The 16,562-nt window shown below is 26.7% G+C and overlaps 1 protein-coding gene across 1 annotated transcript; it reads right to left on the reverse strand.

The window, feature by feature from the left end:
• Nucleotides 1–1,765: 1,765 nt before the first annotated feature.
• LOC113850277 lies at nucleotides 1,766–5,637 on the reverse strand. Its single transcript, XM_027480748.1, has 7 exons — nucleotides 5,444–5,637; nucleotides 5,244–5,362; nucleotides 5,084–5,166; nucleotides 3,948–4,069; nucleotides 3,096–3,263; nucleotides 2,535–2,628; nucleotides 1,766–2,051 (listed from the first exon to the last, which is right to left on the reverse strand). The coding sequence occupies exons 1-7, from the start codon at nucleotides 5,457–5,459 to the stop codon at nucleotides 1,850–1,852; spliced, it is 804 nt and encodes a 267-aa protein (XP_027336549.1). The 5' UTR covers nucleotides 5,460–5,637; the 3' UTR covers nucleotides 1,766–1,849.
• Nucleotides 5,638–16,562: the final 10,925 nt, after the last annotated feature.

The raw sequence follows: 16,562 nt of genomic DNA on the forward strand, positions 1-16,562 counted from the left end.
ATGTTAATTGTATAATTTAATAAGAAGAGGTCACAAGTGAATTTTGGATGCATTTTAGGCTAAATTAATAGAAGGTCAGAGTTTCGCAGCAGTCAGCACGCCCAGACCCTTTCAACAAGTACGGGGTGCTTTGAGCTCATGCGCAGTCGTGTTTAAAGCCTTGCACTGTCGTACTCATCTGCAAGAAGCTCAATTATGAAAACCTTTAAGAGTTTTTAAACCTTATAAAAGAGAGACCTCAAGCATCTGCTGGAGACCATTTTACATCTTGTGTTTTGCTTTCTAATACACTTCTCATCTCATCCTGTTGCATGATATTGTTGGCATATTCTTGGCGAAATTTAGAGCTTCGAGCGACTATACTTAAAGTTTAGAGAATTCATCTTATTCTAGTTTGCTTTTCTTTATAACTTTGTTTATGATTGTTCTAGTTCTTTCCTTTAGCATGAGTAACTAAATCCATAGTTAGGGTTATAAAAATTATTGTTTATGAATTTATGAAATTTTGAAGTTTGAATCTATATTTGGTTTTTGTTCGTGGTTAGCTTTTATCCTATTGCGCATAATTATAATCATAATTAATTATTTTGTCAAGCTACCATACTTCGATTAATTAATAGATCTATAGGATAAAACGAGATAAATGATTAGGTGGATCAAACCAATTTTTCTCTTTCAATCATTATTAAATTAACAAATTCATACGTGTTTTATACTTTCTTGAATTAATATCTTGCATGACAATTGTAGATGTTAATTTAGAGAAAAGAATATTATTATTGCATGAGTATTAACTATTAATAATATTTGTATGAATAATTGATAATTATAAGGAAATTAAATTTAGAGTTAAATAGAAAATTAACATAAAGGATTGAATGAAAAAACTCATACGCTCTAAGTTTCTCTTCTATAAGTTCAATCAAAACGTGTGTTGTGTTATTTGCTTTTATTTAAAATTATTTTTATAATTAAATTTTGGTTCTTACTTAATTTTATTTTTTCTAAGCTCAAATAATTAAATTAAAAAAATTTTAATAATTAAAAATTAATTCTTGTAGAATAATATTTCAGAAACTTATTTTAGAACTTTTTATGACTTCTTAATGGTTACTTTTACCCTCTGAACACATGGTCTGAACTAAATTTGAGAGTATATTTGCAAAAATATGAAAGATGATTGGTCACTTTATAAAAACACTAATCACTTCTACTAAACTCAATTTGACCTTGGGCAGGGCTTTTTTTTTTTTTTTCAAATATTTGAACTTTCTTTAATTTGCTTACACATAGTTAATGGGCTAAAGTTAATTATCTTCTGGAGTGGATTTCCATCTTGTCACAGTTAGAATAAAAAAAATGTTGGCCCAGCTTAACGCATTTAATGGCCCATTAACAGTGCCATCCTCATAAATCCATGTTTTTGGGTATTTAACTCCACTATATTGAGAAGGTACAATTTAAAGAAGTAAAATATAAACATAATCATTAATTAAAAATAATTAAGATTGCCATAAATAAATTACATGCACTTGTATTGAGTATTCAAACTTTGACGGTTATTTTTTAATCGATGATTATAGTTATACTTTATCTCAGTTCACATTCTCGCTGTAAAAAAACTAAATTCGTTTTAAAAAAATGACCTCTATGATATATATTTTTTTAATTTTATCATATTTTTATTTCAACTACTAAGAAGAGCATCAAAATATCTTTTAACAAAGTTAACTCAATTTGTTAACATAATATATCAATTGGGACGAAACTGCAAGATGCACCACAAGTATATCATTGGGAAAACGTTCATAAACAAAGAGTTCATACATATGCTGGCAAGAATAGATGCCTAGCTAGTGGTACTCTTGTCCTGGTGCAAGTTTTCCTTTATGAAGTTTACAACAACTGAGGATAACTCTTCTTGATGATTACTGAATGCGTGATCAGCTCCTTCAATGATGTGTAACTTGTGATTTTGTATGATCTTGGAAAACTCAAATGCATCTTCAACTTGAATAATTGTATCGGAAGAACCATGAATTATAAAGACCCTGTCATGTATGATGTGTTTTGCAATATTAGCACATCCGTGCATAGGGGTAAATTCATAGCTTCATCAAGAATTGTTGCTTGTGGTACCACTATGACATTGCAAAACAAAGTTTCTCCTAGAATTCAATACCTCACAAATTTGCATACTAAATGGTTTCCCAAAAAATCAAAATCAAAGCAACCCATTTTATGTAATATCAAGAGTATATTTCTAATCTTTGCAAATCCTCTCATTTTGCCTTAGTTTCCCGAAGTCACAAAATAAATAGGTAGGAGTTCTTATGAAGCACCAAGTCCACAATTTACAACATAAATTACAGCTACTAATAGAAGCCAAACAGGAAAGCAAAGATAAAAGATACTTAAAAAATAATTTATTAATTTCCAATTCTCTGTCGAAGAAACTTGAAAATCAAAGAAGAATTATTTCGTTTTTATTTTCTATTATTAATTTGAAACACACTACATGCTTTTCCATTCACCTGCATCCCCTGTCAATCTGAACGCATGCTTCATGCATATTTGTTCCCAAGCGATCCATCAAACTTTCCTCAGTTACACGGAAATCGAAACTTCCTGCAACACTAGATGTCCTCAGATGATTATAGAATAAGTCAACAACCGATTGCTACAACAGTGTGTGACAGAGTATTGTACAGGAAGGCATGTCATGTGCCATTTTATCCATGCAAGTATTGAACAGAATCATCAATGATTACTGCTTAGTTTTTTCATTTTGTCCCTTCACATTTTCTTTCCTTTTTTCATCTTTAGGGGTTCGTTTTATTATAACTTACAATAATTTAAAAGAACGAATTGGGGTAAATTAAGGGGCATTTCAGCTAGAACTTCTTGTTCGTGATACAGTAATCCCCAATTCCAAATTTTAGTATAAGTTAATAGGTAAAGCAAAAGAAGCCACGGTTTGGTTCTTAACAAGTACAAAACAAGCTGCAATAGACACTGAATGTATTGATATATCTCTCAAAACATGTACTTCACGCCAGGCATTCAAATATAAGCCTGAGTAAATGAAAGATTACCTGACCTCCTCTTCTTCACATCAATGAAGCCATTTTTCCTAATTCTTTCTAAATAATCTTTTCCAAGGCGCTCTTCAATGCCTGCCTTCAGATCATAACGCCCAGAGAGGTTGACAACTGTTTCAATGTCATGATATTTTGAAGCATACAGAAGCACTACATCACCTCCTGTGCCAAGATACAGAAACCACTAATAATAGATCAATCACGGAAGCAAACTTGGAGGGGGAGGGGTGGGGAATTTGAGATGTATCATGTATTGGTCCGAAGCTACACTAATGCATTGGATTTCATCAACTACAAATGAAATGTAATGAGTCAATGACCACCCAATGGAATAGGATTTTTCATCAACCTTAGCCCTTTCCTAATTCCTATTCCTATAAATCATCTGGTTTAGGAAATATAGCAAAGATCTATAGGATATATTTGCTTATTTAATTCTAGATAACAACAATGATAAAGTGAAAGATATTGACCAAGTTCATTTTTATATGGTTTTGCCAAGTAATTCAGATACACAAATTGAAGTATTGACTATTTTGATGTTAGAAGTTTCAGCTAGGCATTATGTATCGATTAAATAAAGGCTGAACCTTGCTTTATATCAAAAGTTACACAACTCTCTGCATATTGCATCACTCAAGGTTGCAGTCTTAACATCCAAAGCATGTTGACAAGAACTCAATTTGACAAGGACAGTTCTCATCAATTTTCAGGTATATAATGGAACATGATCAATGAATGATTATATAAATCAAAACAGATAATCATATAACTAAAATGATATCTAGATCTATCTTTCCTATCCTTGTTAAAACACTTACAGATAAGGATAAAAAGTCAACCTACCTTTACTATGACCAACAATTGCACTGATTACACGATTTGACTTGTGGAAATGTTGAGCTACAGCATGTAAATCATCAACCTCTGTCCAATAGTTACCATACTGAAATGAACCTTCACTTTCCCTTGAAGGAAAACGCAACAGCTAATGTTACAGACAAAACAAAGAATGGACCAAGGATAATGGTGGAGATCAGACGACAGAAATTTTAGCATGTGTAACTTGTAATGTGAATATGCAGTGTAAATGGAGAAACTACTACCCAGTTCACACCAGGCATACGAGTTTCATATTTTGGAAACCAAGCATCTAACACAGTGACAGTATTAGGTCACTCTTAGGAAGGTACAGTGTAATACCATGTTGAAATTATAGGGAAATTGAGTCATTGAGGATGATAGCAATATAACCAATACCAAAGCAATCACAACTTGAGGGAGAGAAATATAATTTTTATGCTGTTTCAGGTATCATAATAGATCATATTCATCCATCAAATGATAAATGCCATTGGCATTCACAATTAGTAACACCTTAGTAAATGCATACGACCAAATTAATAAAAATTAACAAAATTTTACGTATTCAAAACACATGCTTTTAATACTCACCTTGCACCTATTATAGAACTCTAGAAATCCAACAAAACACACTAGTAGGATAAGTTCTTTGAAATGAGAATAATCTCAACACTATATATAGCTCCAAAAGAACAACCAAGATAAAGAGAGTGTGGTCTACCTTTCTCTATTTGTCAGCTTTTAGCTTATGATTTAGTAGTATAATTCTAATAAAATTTCACAAACATATACAGTAACAAGTAAAGCCACTTAGAAAACGAATGCATGCTTAATATCTTTAGGGATTGTTTGGGAATCAGGATTTTGGAAGGAAGGGTAAAAATATAAACATATTTTAATTTTATAATTTTTAAAATTAAAGAAACAAATTAATAAGTAAGCAGAAATATAATGTATGACTTATTTATTTTTTATATCATAAATGACATAATTCAATTAATTTAAAAATGAAAAAATTGTCCTCACCGACCTTCCTCTCAAAAACTCCCTTTCAAATAACAACTTAGAGAAGTAATGGCTCTTGAGTTCAGCAATGTATCGGTACAGTATAAACTTACCCATTTCCAGAAAAGTCAAAGCGGAAAGAACTAATTTTGGCATTTTCCAGCGCAACAGCAAGGTTCAATATGAGGGTGGTGTCCTAAGAGAAAAAAATAATAAGCAATGAGAATAAATGGGTAGTGAAGTAATTACTCAATGTATAAGAAAGGAACAAACTTTAGAGCATCGAAAACCATGACACAAGATGACAATGTCCCTAGTTCCAGATTCATGCAATATGCCCACGAGTTTTTGACCCTGCGTGTTGGGTATTATCATTCTGTGCCTCTCAACAGCTGCAAAACAAAATGATTTGAAAAGTTAACGAACATTGATGCCGTGAATACGGTGAATCTCACAAAAACTCACTCACTCACGTGGAGACAGGGCCATATTCACTCTTCCAGTTGTTGAAATCTGCGTTTCAATGCAAATGCCTAACCTCCGATTCCAGATCACTGTGTTTGAATTCCCACCATTTCCTTTTCGGTATGAAACATAGGGCACAAGAAATGGAGAAAAACAGAATATAAAGTTGAGGATAAAGGATATATATTATTTAGATTAACTAAAATATATAAATAAAAAGAGAGTTGATTTAAAATGAAATGTAGCAGGTGGTATTATGTTTATGAGGTGCATTTCTTTTAATTTGTTTACATATAAAATATCCTTTTTAATGTTTTTATCTTTTCAATTTTACCCGACTCAAGTGCAAAGTAACTATTTGAAATCTCAAGACAAAGCAATATGCAAGAAAAGTTGAAGCAAAGAGCCATACGAAAAGACAAAAATACAAAGATTCTCTCACATATATTCCCAAAGAGCAGGATGTAATCAAGACCGTTAATCATCTCAGAATCTTTAACTTGGGAGGGAGGCTTCAGTTTGCTTTCTTCCAAAGTAAATGTAACAGTTCTAATAACATAGATGTGTTAGTTATACAAGAAAGAATGTCTACTTTGCTATTCCGATGTTTCAGTTGAAGTTTGAAAAATATCACTTTTATTTAACTAAAAGTGTTCTTATTTTATATTTATATAACAAATGTAAATTTTATTTATATTTAAATTATCAATTATAAATAAAATCGTCATATAATAGAAACATCACATCTTCGTTTAATAATATCTTTCAATTGCTTGCTGACTTTGTTCTTTCTTATTTTTATATTTCTCAAGCTTAAGATTTTTTGTTACTAAATTTCATCTCAAAATCAAAAGCATTAAATCTTTTACCAACACTTTAAAAAAAATATTATTATGCATGTACTTTAATGTTTTGATTTATTGCTATTAACTATTATTTTTCTAAATCCAAATTTTGAAATACATACAAAAGTTCTACTGTTAAGCATGAATTTATATTAAAGCTACTAAATTTACTAATTTTTTTATTTTAATTTTTTATATAAAATCCTCTTTTTAATCTTTTATTTTTAAAATTTTAGTAAGAGCATTGAATTCTTCACCCAGTTTTATTTTGACCAATAATATTTAAAAAAATTAAGAACAAAAGTTTATAATTTCAAAGATTGAAATAACATGTTACTCATTATACATCATGTGGGTTCATTTGTCATTGAACTGAAATCGAACTATAAAGGAAGAGACATGAATTAGACAATTTAAAATAGATGTGAGGTGAATGTTTAGGTATAATATGTAGTTACAGTATTAAATGATATACAATAATTATCTTCTGTAGTTAATGGTGGGGTGGGGTACTAGAATCCACAAGCAGTTGAAGGGTTGGAGTAGGAGAATCTGGAAGTGGTAGATGGATATGGATTGGGCTATGACAAGCACAAACGGGTAAAGGGTTGGGCCCAGAAAATGAAGAACTAATTGAAGGATAGTAGCAGTGAATGCCTTTTACCTATGCTAATAGAATGGATTGAATGAACGTAAAAATCATAGTAGCAGTGATAGTGTGAAGGATGTATATAATTTTATGAGGTGTCAGTGTCAGTATACAAGGTACATCTAGCTCATTCTTTTAAAGATTACTCTCAGTTCTGCTATCAAATCTACTGAGTAAGAAAATAGAATTTTCAACAGCAAAGGGATTATTAAAGCTAGTTTGCTTTAAATTCATTTTAAATGTAAATTCATTTATACTTTATAACTTATAACTTTTACTTACGTTAAAATATAAGTTAACGTAATTTTATAAGGATTTCAAACATGCACTAAATCACATTTAGAATTACTTCATAATTGTAATTTTTTAATATTTCAACCTAAGAAATTTTATCATTTTTCATAGACTAATTTATAATCATAAAGATATTTTAGATCCTTGTTGGTTTATGCAAAGTTCCAAAACCTTCTAATTAGCCTCAATTGATTCAACATAATTGAGATCAATCAATCATTCCTAATTTCTGTTGTAATTCTGAAAGTCTCAAACCTAAATCCAATCAGATTTAGAGCAATCATAATCATACCTACAAGATTTGGATCCAAAATTGAGAAGTGAGAAAAAGATGCATTTGAAATCAACAATTAAAACCAAGATATCAAAATTTAAACCACAATTCCGGAATCTCTTAAATTAATTGAACCCTTAATTTTTTTTATGGCTATCTCCGTGAGAGACTTTGTAGAAAAAACAAGGAGCGATGATCAAATAAGTTTAATAGAACCCTTTAAATATTTTTTATACGAATAGGATCAAAGATATATCTAAATTATTAAAAGCATGTACCTTGCATGGCATTTTGACCTGATTTCAACTTACCAAAAAGATCAAAAGTAGTTTGGATACATCTCCAACGTAGAAGTTTTAGCTTTAAGTTTTAGGTCAGGAATAGTTTGTCATAATGTACACATTCATTTTGTAGCTAAAGTTATGATCCAAATAGTAATAGTTATTAGAATTTAGACATGGATTTGATCTAAGATCGAGGAAGAGTAAACTTTAAATTTGACTAATTTATTTGTCTAAAATAACTTAAACTACTTAGATTTATATTTTTCTTACTTCTATACCTTTTAATTGGTTATAAATTCATTAACGTGAAACTTTCACTGTCTAACACTTCTTTTAAAGTCAACTAAACTAGACTTAGTCTAGTTGTAACTATTTTTTAATAGTTTAATATATTTAATTTTTATAATTAATATTATTTTATAAATTTATTTTTATATTTAAAAAAATTATATTTTAATTTTTATATGAATGTTTTATTATATATTTATTTTTTTAACTCAAATCTAAAACTTTACTTAAGCGATATTAAATTACTTTTCATTTAAATCAATTTTTATTGGTATATTTTATTATATTTTTATTATTATTATTATTATCACATTGTTAATAATAGAAAAGATTAAAATATAATAAAACATTTATATAAAAATTAAAAAATATTTTTTAAAATGTAAAGACTAATTTATAAGTGTCAATTATATAAACTAAACATATATTTTCACTTTTTTTTTAGTTGAGGCTTATACTTCATGTTTTGGCCTTTATGCCGCTGCCTTAAATTTTTTTTTTCTTTTTATTGCCTTATATTTGTACTCTTTTTAAAAAAAAAAAAATTAATGTCATAGGATTTGTTTTTTACTCAACTTTTTCTTAATTTTAAAATTTTCTATTAAACTTTGATATTATATTAGGATTTAAATGTAAGCTTAATCCAAATTTGAGAGAGAATGAACTTTAAATTTACTTAATTAGTTTGCTTAAAATACCTTAGATGATTTAAATTTACATTCTTCTTGCTTATAGAGTTGACAATTTGAGATACCTAATTCAGTTTGTCCTAACCTTCGTTTGTAGCGGCCAAAACTTTCTTTATTTTTTCCTTCCAACTCTTATTCAATTTTCTAACATAAAAATGACTATTAAATAATAAATTAATAAACCTAAAATTATTTTAAAAATTTATTTAATTGATAAAATATAATCAGGTTATAAATGAATTAATTAGTAGACTGCAAGGTCAAATTCTTTTATGAACTTAATTCTAATCTTTAAATTTAATCTGTTTAAACAAATTAATTAAACTTAAATATTGTATTTCTTTTTCATAAATCAAACTTAAAAGTTTTAAATATTTAACTTAATTCGATTCATTTATATCTCTAGCAATACTTTCCCTTATCTAGCAATATCAAAGATAAATCTTTTTAGACGATATGCCTAAAAAACGCATAACTCTTATGCTGCTAAATAGCCTTTGAAAATATGTGTGATACAAATGTATCTTTGCTCAAATGATAATATACAACACATGCACATGTGAACATAAAGTTATTAGGTTTCCTTTTAAAAATAACCAAATTATAATTAGGGTAAAAGTTACAGTAGATGCATTTTTATAACCTATAATCTGAGAGAGTTTGAAACGAAAATAAAAAATACTCAAAATAGTTAAACAGTGAAAACCATACAACAGTAAAATGATCCCTAATATAGTGAAGCTATTATCAAACTTCACGGTGTCTTCATATTCATCTTCTAAAATGGTGGCTGTGCTGCTACTTTTGATCAGCACACACAAATGGGGGAAAGAATAGTCATACTACGGAAAATTGGGTCAATTCTTTGGGCAACAAAAGACTCTGGTCCCAGGAAGAAGACTGATGCTAAGAGATGTGCGTATGAACGGTAGATTTGTCATAGAATGGGTGGACATGACATGAGGAACCTTTTATTAGGAGTTGTAGGAGCTAATGACAGTGACACAGCCACATGAAAGTACGTAGGAACATTCATACATTACGGCTACAACGTACAACACTACAACCCACCGAACTTAAGATCTTACATCTTGGGCGCCACTCATGCCCCTTTGCCAGCTTCCCTGTTTTGAAGGGTAAGATCAATTATGACAAATCACACACCATGTCACTAAGTGATTAATTTTTTTAACATTTGTTTAAAAATCTATAATAAATAATTAATAAATGATAGTTCATTTTTATTATTAAAATGCATATTATTTTTTTATATATGATATTTAGAAATTATATATCATAAAATATAATATTTTTTTAAATTATAAAAATATGAAGTTTAAAAATTTTCTATGACAATATTTAATATAAATATAAAAATTCAAAAATAAAAAATAATAAAGTGTTAAAAAATAAAAGTCGCTAATAATAATTTTTAAAATAATAATTAAATATTAAAAAATACAAAAAAGTGCTCAAAAGTTATCAATTACAATTTCTAAAAAATATATATTTATGTAATTTTGCCAAAATAACTCACATTTCTGTAATTTCTAAATAAAAAACATAAAAGCCTAATTTTTTGTATTTTTGATAAATATTTAATGTATACTTTTTTATTATATTTTTTTACATACTTGTTAAGAAATTAAATAATTAATATGTTACGTATTTGTGTAAATAGAGTCAATTTGAATAGAATTTTAATAACAATTTATGAGATAAAATAAAATAAAAATTAAAATGATTTTTCTACCTAATATTAAAGTTATATTTTGTGCTAACAAAAAAGTTATTTTATGCAATTTAATCCAAAAATAAGTTAAGATAAACAAATTAATTTCATCTTATGTATGAAAAAATTATTTATTTTAATGTTTTAGTATTTTTTTTCTTATAAGTATTTATGGCAAGATTTATTCAAATTCAACCATAAGCCAAAACATATAGAACTTCTCATAGGGATACCTTCTTCTTTGAGAATATTATTACCATTGAAAGTGATGGTGTAAAAAGAGGAGGTATCCAATGCTGTTAATACCAGTAATCATTAATCCAATGCCATCAAATTCAAAGGGAATAGTTTCGTGCACAGAAACGTTCACTTCCACCTCTGTAAATTAGAACAAAGGGCAATGACAATATTAGACAGTTAAAGCACATAAAGGGATCTATTATTGTAACAATAACTAAGCTTTATTGTATTGAGTTGATTCAAAAACCAAAATAAAATCTATTACTATACTCGTTAAAAAAAATCCATTCTTCTATTTGTTGCCCATCCCTTAAGGTAATTAAGAGACATCCCTATCTTATAAGAGGATCCAAAATGTACATACCAATGAGGACATTTTTTAGAAAATTAGGGTTGTTTAATACATTGGTGAAAAGCAAATCAATAAATTATGGTACATTCAATGATTAAACATGAATTTCAATTTTAATAATTTATACCACATTTTTCTTGTCTTAAGATAATGAATGAAAATATTTTTGTTTATAAAACTCACACCTATATTTATATTATATTTGCATTGACTAAACATATTGTGAAAACAAAAACAACCATGATAGTTGCTTTGATGATAAATAAATAAATAAATAAAACTTTTAGCTTTTACAAATGTTGAGTAAATGTTAAATATAACTCAATTTATAATAAAATGAGTTTAATTAATATCATTTTTTCTAACATATAAATATTTTTTTTAAAAAAATATTTGATTTTTATGGATACACCGAATATATTATTTGAATCCATTGTACAGTGATATAAATAATTATTCAATTTAAAGTCATAAATCAGCAAATATCCATATTCTTTGCATATCTAATGATTAAAAATATTAACTCACATAATATTTTCTTATTTTACTTAGAGGTTTAACATTATACTACATTAATACTAAAATACCAATGCAAAAAGATAAATTTAACATGTTTAAATAGAATAAGATAAAAATATTTAAATTTTACAATACTTATTTATTTATATATATTAATACAATAGAATTTTATTAGTTTTATGTAATGTTTCTTAGAACTGTGGATTGTGAGTATTATGTACTCTCTATCAATGCCACAGTTTTGTGTTTGGTATGGCATATTATTATTATTGTTAAATAGTTTTTTTAATATGATATTGAAAGTTTTAATTTAATTAAACTATTTTTTATTATTTTATATAATTTATTTATATATTACTTATCTAATTTTTTTAATTTTTACTCTTATTTCTACTCATCCAAATAATATATATTTTTAACTTTACATATATTATATTTCTTATGCTTTTATTTATGTGTCCTTTATTTCTCTTCTCCTAATTTTATTTTGTCATCTAAACAAACTATTAAAGCAAATAGTTTATAAGTCTTTGGATGAAATAATATTCTAGCGTTCTAAATCAAGAATAGTAAATATTTTTTAATAATATAAAAAATTCTAGAGCTTTAATTAGAGTATCAATAATGCTTCAAACGAGTTGAAATTAACAATTAGTTTTTGTACATGAATAAAAGTAGGCATATGCTAACCACTCTCTCATAATTTATTCAGTGTAAATTTTAATAAAAATATACTATTTTTTTAATTTCTTTATCAGTGCTCTAAGGAGACTAATTAGGAATTAATCATAAATGTAAGTAGAGCCATTATCATTATAGAATTAAAAAAAAACATTAATGATAAAACTTATCTTCTAATGATAAATTTATTGCTTCTAATGTAGGATTTTCTTTCAGGATTGAGAGAAGACAACTTTCGTTGTTTATGTTTGTCGAAGATCATTATTAACAAAATTTAAAGCACAAAAATTGTCTCACAAAAGATTCATTCCTCCAAGATCAATTCTTAATTATGGTTGATTGTATGTTATCGGATTTAGCATTTTAGAAGAAATTTAATTTAGAAATAATTTTGTTGTCTTTACTAGAAAACTGATTTTAATTATTTTTAAAAAAAATATTAAGAACTAATTTAAAAATAGTCATTTTAGATGAGTATAAAATAATCTATATACATCTAAAATAATGTTATATATAATAATAGTTAAGTATTATTAGTAATGTGGACATTGAATGTTTCTTATTCATACAACTTTTGTTTTATTAAGACTTAGGTCGTTAAGAGAATTGTGAATTTTATTTTAGTTTATCATTTTAAAGAACTAAAAATTTTATAATGTTTAATAAAAACTAATTAAAATAATTTCACAATATTTTAAACAATTAAATAAGGAACTAAATAAAAAATAATATTTTGAAACCGTGAAAATTAACATAGTTAAGCAATAACTCATGTAATTTTGTAACCCGATTAGAGTTGGCGTAGGACTGACGCAAAAGTTGTGTTCCGTGTATATTGGTTTTATAAGTTTCACTATTAAGAACAAGTATGAATATAGTAAATCTTTTCATTTTGTTTGCACATCTCTATATCTTTCAATTATTTTTTTATAGCATTATAAAATTATAAATATTCATAACATCATAAAATTATTTTTAATAATATTTTTTCATATATAAAACTAAAATTTAAAACTTTATTTTAAAAATTAAATGTCTCACATAAATCAACTATCTGTCGATTTCTTATCAAGTAGTGCCAAATAACTTAGAGGGATATTAATATATCTAGAATAAATGGTCAGAATGGTGGTTCCAATGGATCTCAGTCAACAAAGACAAGAAATTGTGAGTAGCTAATATTGGGAAAGAAGGAAGTTTATTGCAGTATCAATATAACTATATCCTCTTTATATAAACATCTATAAAATTATCTTATATATGTAAATAGAAATATAATTATTAACTATGCTATTACAAAACGATTACGCCGATAATTGACTAAGATAATTTACCATATTATCATAATCTTATCATGACATGACAATAATGATATAATTTTGGTGTTTTACTGTGATGAAGATTGATCTCAAGAAAAACGAAAAAAATAAAAAGAATGAGAGAAAAGAAGAAGAAGAAGAATAAGAAATGGTTTGGATTGATTGAATGATTTGTAGTAAGTAGACGGACATAGATTTGACTTATTCGTTATTTTAAGTAGAAATTTCAACTAATAATTTCTGTCATTGTTCCAAAAGCTGAATAAAATTAGCCAATAAAATCGGCTCAATCGGACCATTATCTGATGCAGTGCCATCTGATGCAGTGCCATCTAATACATATTTTAAATTTACCAATTGAATCTTTAAAATAGTACTATATATCCATTAATTTAATCTCAAATGTTATAAAATAATAAATATAAATTTTAACTTTAACAAGTGTCTCTGATCCCTAAATTCCATCACATATTAATTTGATACTCAAAGTTACAATATCCCAATTTAGACACACACTGATAACTTTAACAGAACTCATATATACTTAATGAATTAATTCTTAAGTATATATTTAGATTTAACTCATTATTTACATTTCAATTAAATGAAACATCTTCTTTGAAACAAGTCTTTTTTTTTACAAATTAATAAAATGATATCAATGTTAATATAAAGAAAGTATATAACGGAGTGAATATTATAAGAGTAATACTCAAACCTCAACCCATATTCATAATTTTTTATGAGTAATTACTTAAACTTGAACTGAGAACTTTTTTTTTTTCTCTTTTTAAAGTAGAGAACTATTAATCATAAAGATATAATAAATTACAAGTAATTTTTGTCGTCACTAATCTAAATGCACAACTAAGCAACTTTAATTTTCTCCAAGGTCGACGATGGTTCCTGTAAAAGATTATTCTATTTCCCAGCCAAGTGTTCAACAGTTGCCACACACATTTGCCCAAAACTAGATTCTTTGTTAAACAACCAAACTCCTTATTACTAATTAACGTGGCTAATGAACACCAATGGTACTAATTTAACCATCATCATGAACACTAGCAAAAGTATCAAATGCAGATGCATGCATTTCCGGTGTGTGTTTGACTCTTCAAGTTTTACTTTTTCTAATCGTTAATTCTAAGCAATTAGTGACTATGCTAATCACTTTTCACATACCCCACCATTAACCTTATTTAAAACCCCACCTCCGAGAGTAATATGAGAACAAAAAAAATAAAAATCCTTCTTTAAAATCACATGAAAATAATTATATACCGCTGTAAACAAGTTAATTTAGCTTGCCTCACCACAACAAATAATAGTCAAATAGTTCTGTTATTTAATCAATGAAAAGTTACTTGATATTGTATATAATTTTTTTTATCATTCACTTACTTTTTTTCCCCTCTATTTATGTGTATCACAAAAATACACTAAAAACAAGTAAAAAGACAACATAAAATCATTGCTAAAAATTGTCCATAAAAACATTTTCCTTAGTCAAAATACGTATCATAGATGCAAAATTTTCTGCAGTGGCAATGGCAACACCATCATTATTCTCGCTATCTTTCTTTGCATTGTTTACTTTTGTTATTTTGTCTCCCTCTTTAAACAATGACAATATTTGATCGATGTTTCATATGTTTCATCATATCTCCTTTTTAGCATAGAAGAAACATTCAATTTTTTTTAACTGACCTTAATTTGCTTTCTCCTGATCCATCTCTTTTGCTTTTCTCCCTTTTTCAAATTCCTTAAATTGTTTCAAAACATCACTTTTTCATTGTGACAATATTGGGAACAGTGCCAATCAAAGTCACATGAATATTACTCTTTTGAATTAGGTATCGATTAAGTAATTATTATCCTGAAATTCCGTTTTCGAATAAAATACCCACAAAACCCGTTACGTGATTAGAGATAAAAATATCCACATTATACCTCAAAATCGTCGCAGCAAAACCTATCTATTATTCTTAAATTTCCCACATCTTTTCATTGTTGTTATATTTCAAGATAGTGTCATTGATAAACTCAAATCATTTCATGCTCAGAAGCTCAGTGATAATTTGTGTCATTAATACTAGCTTGCTGGTACAACTTAAAGGTAAAGATTAATTAATTTTTGATTTTGTTAAACGTAAATGACATATAATAAAAAATAATAAGATTTTATTAAAAAATATAAAATATAATATTAGACAAAACTTAAGTATAGTCTGTACTTATTTATTAATCAAAATCAAAGTTTTATCTCAATAATTTATAATAATAATAATAAATATAAATATTTTAATAAAATAAAACTTTAATTTTTATTAATAAATAGTACTAACAAAACGTAAAGAAAAAAATACATAATTTTTTTCCTTTAATATTGTTGAAAATTAAATTCTATAATTTTTAAATAAAGCTTGTTATATATAGGTTATTATCTATAATTATAATCACACAATTAAAAAATATTAACTTGATACATATTAGTTTAACATATTTTAAAGAAATTTTGTTGTTTATTAAGTTTTAAATTTTTTTAAGAATAAACAATTATTTAAATTTATTTTTCCTAACATACACACTAAATTACAAAGAAACTACAAATGCGGTTTGACATTTGTTTCATGTCACATCTCAACCTAAAACATAATTCAAGAAAGTAAGTATTGAAAAATGTTTCATCCACATCGTTGTTTTAACACTCTTACACGTACTTTCCTTGTAAAATGTTAAATATGTATGTATGTATAAAATTTTACAATGGGACACATAAGTAGGTGCATAAAATAAACCTACATACAAAATGGATTTGAATCTTCTTATGACAAAAATTAAAAATTTAGTTTTATTTTTACTTTAAACAAAATAGATTTACTTGAACAAAATTTTAAAATAATACAAAAAATGTATACAAAATTTACTTAAACAAATTTAAAATTTGTTATACAAATTTGT

Source organism: Abrus precatorius, unplaced genomic scaffold (genome assembly GCF_003935025.1).
Source record: "Abrus precatorius isolate BTA unplaced genomic scaffold, Abrus_2018 Scaffold10, whole genome shotgun sequence".
NCBI classification, from domain to species: Eukaryota; Viridiplantae; Streptophyta; class Magnoliopsida; order Fabales; family Fabaceae; genus Abrus; species Abrus precatorius.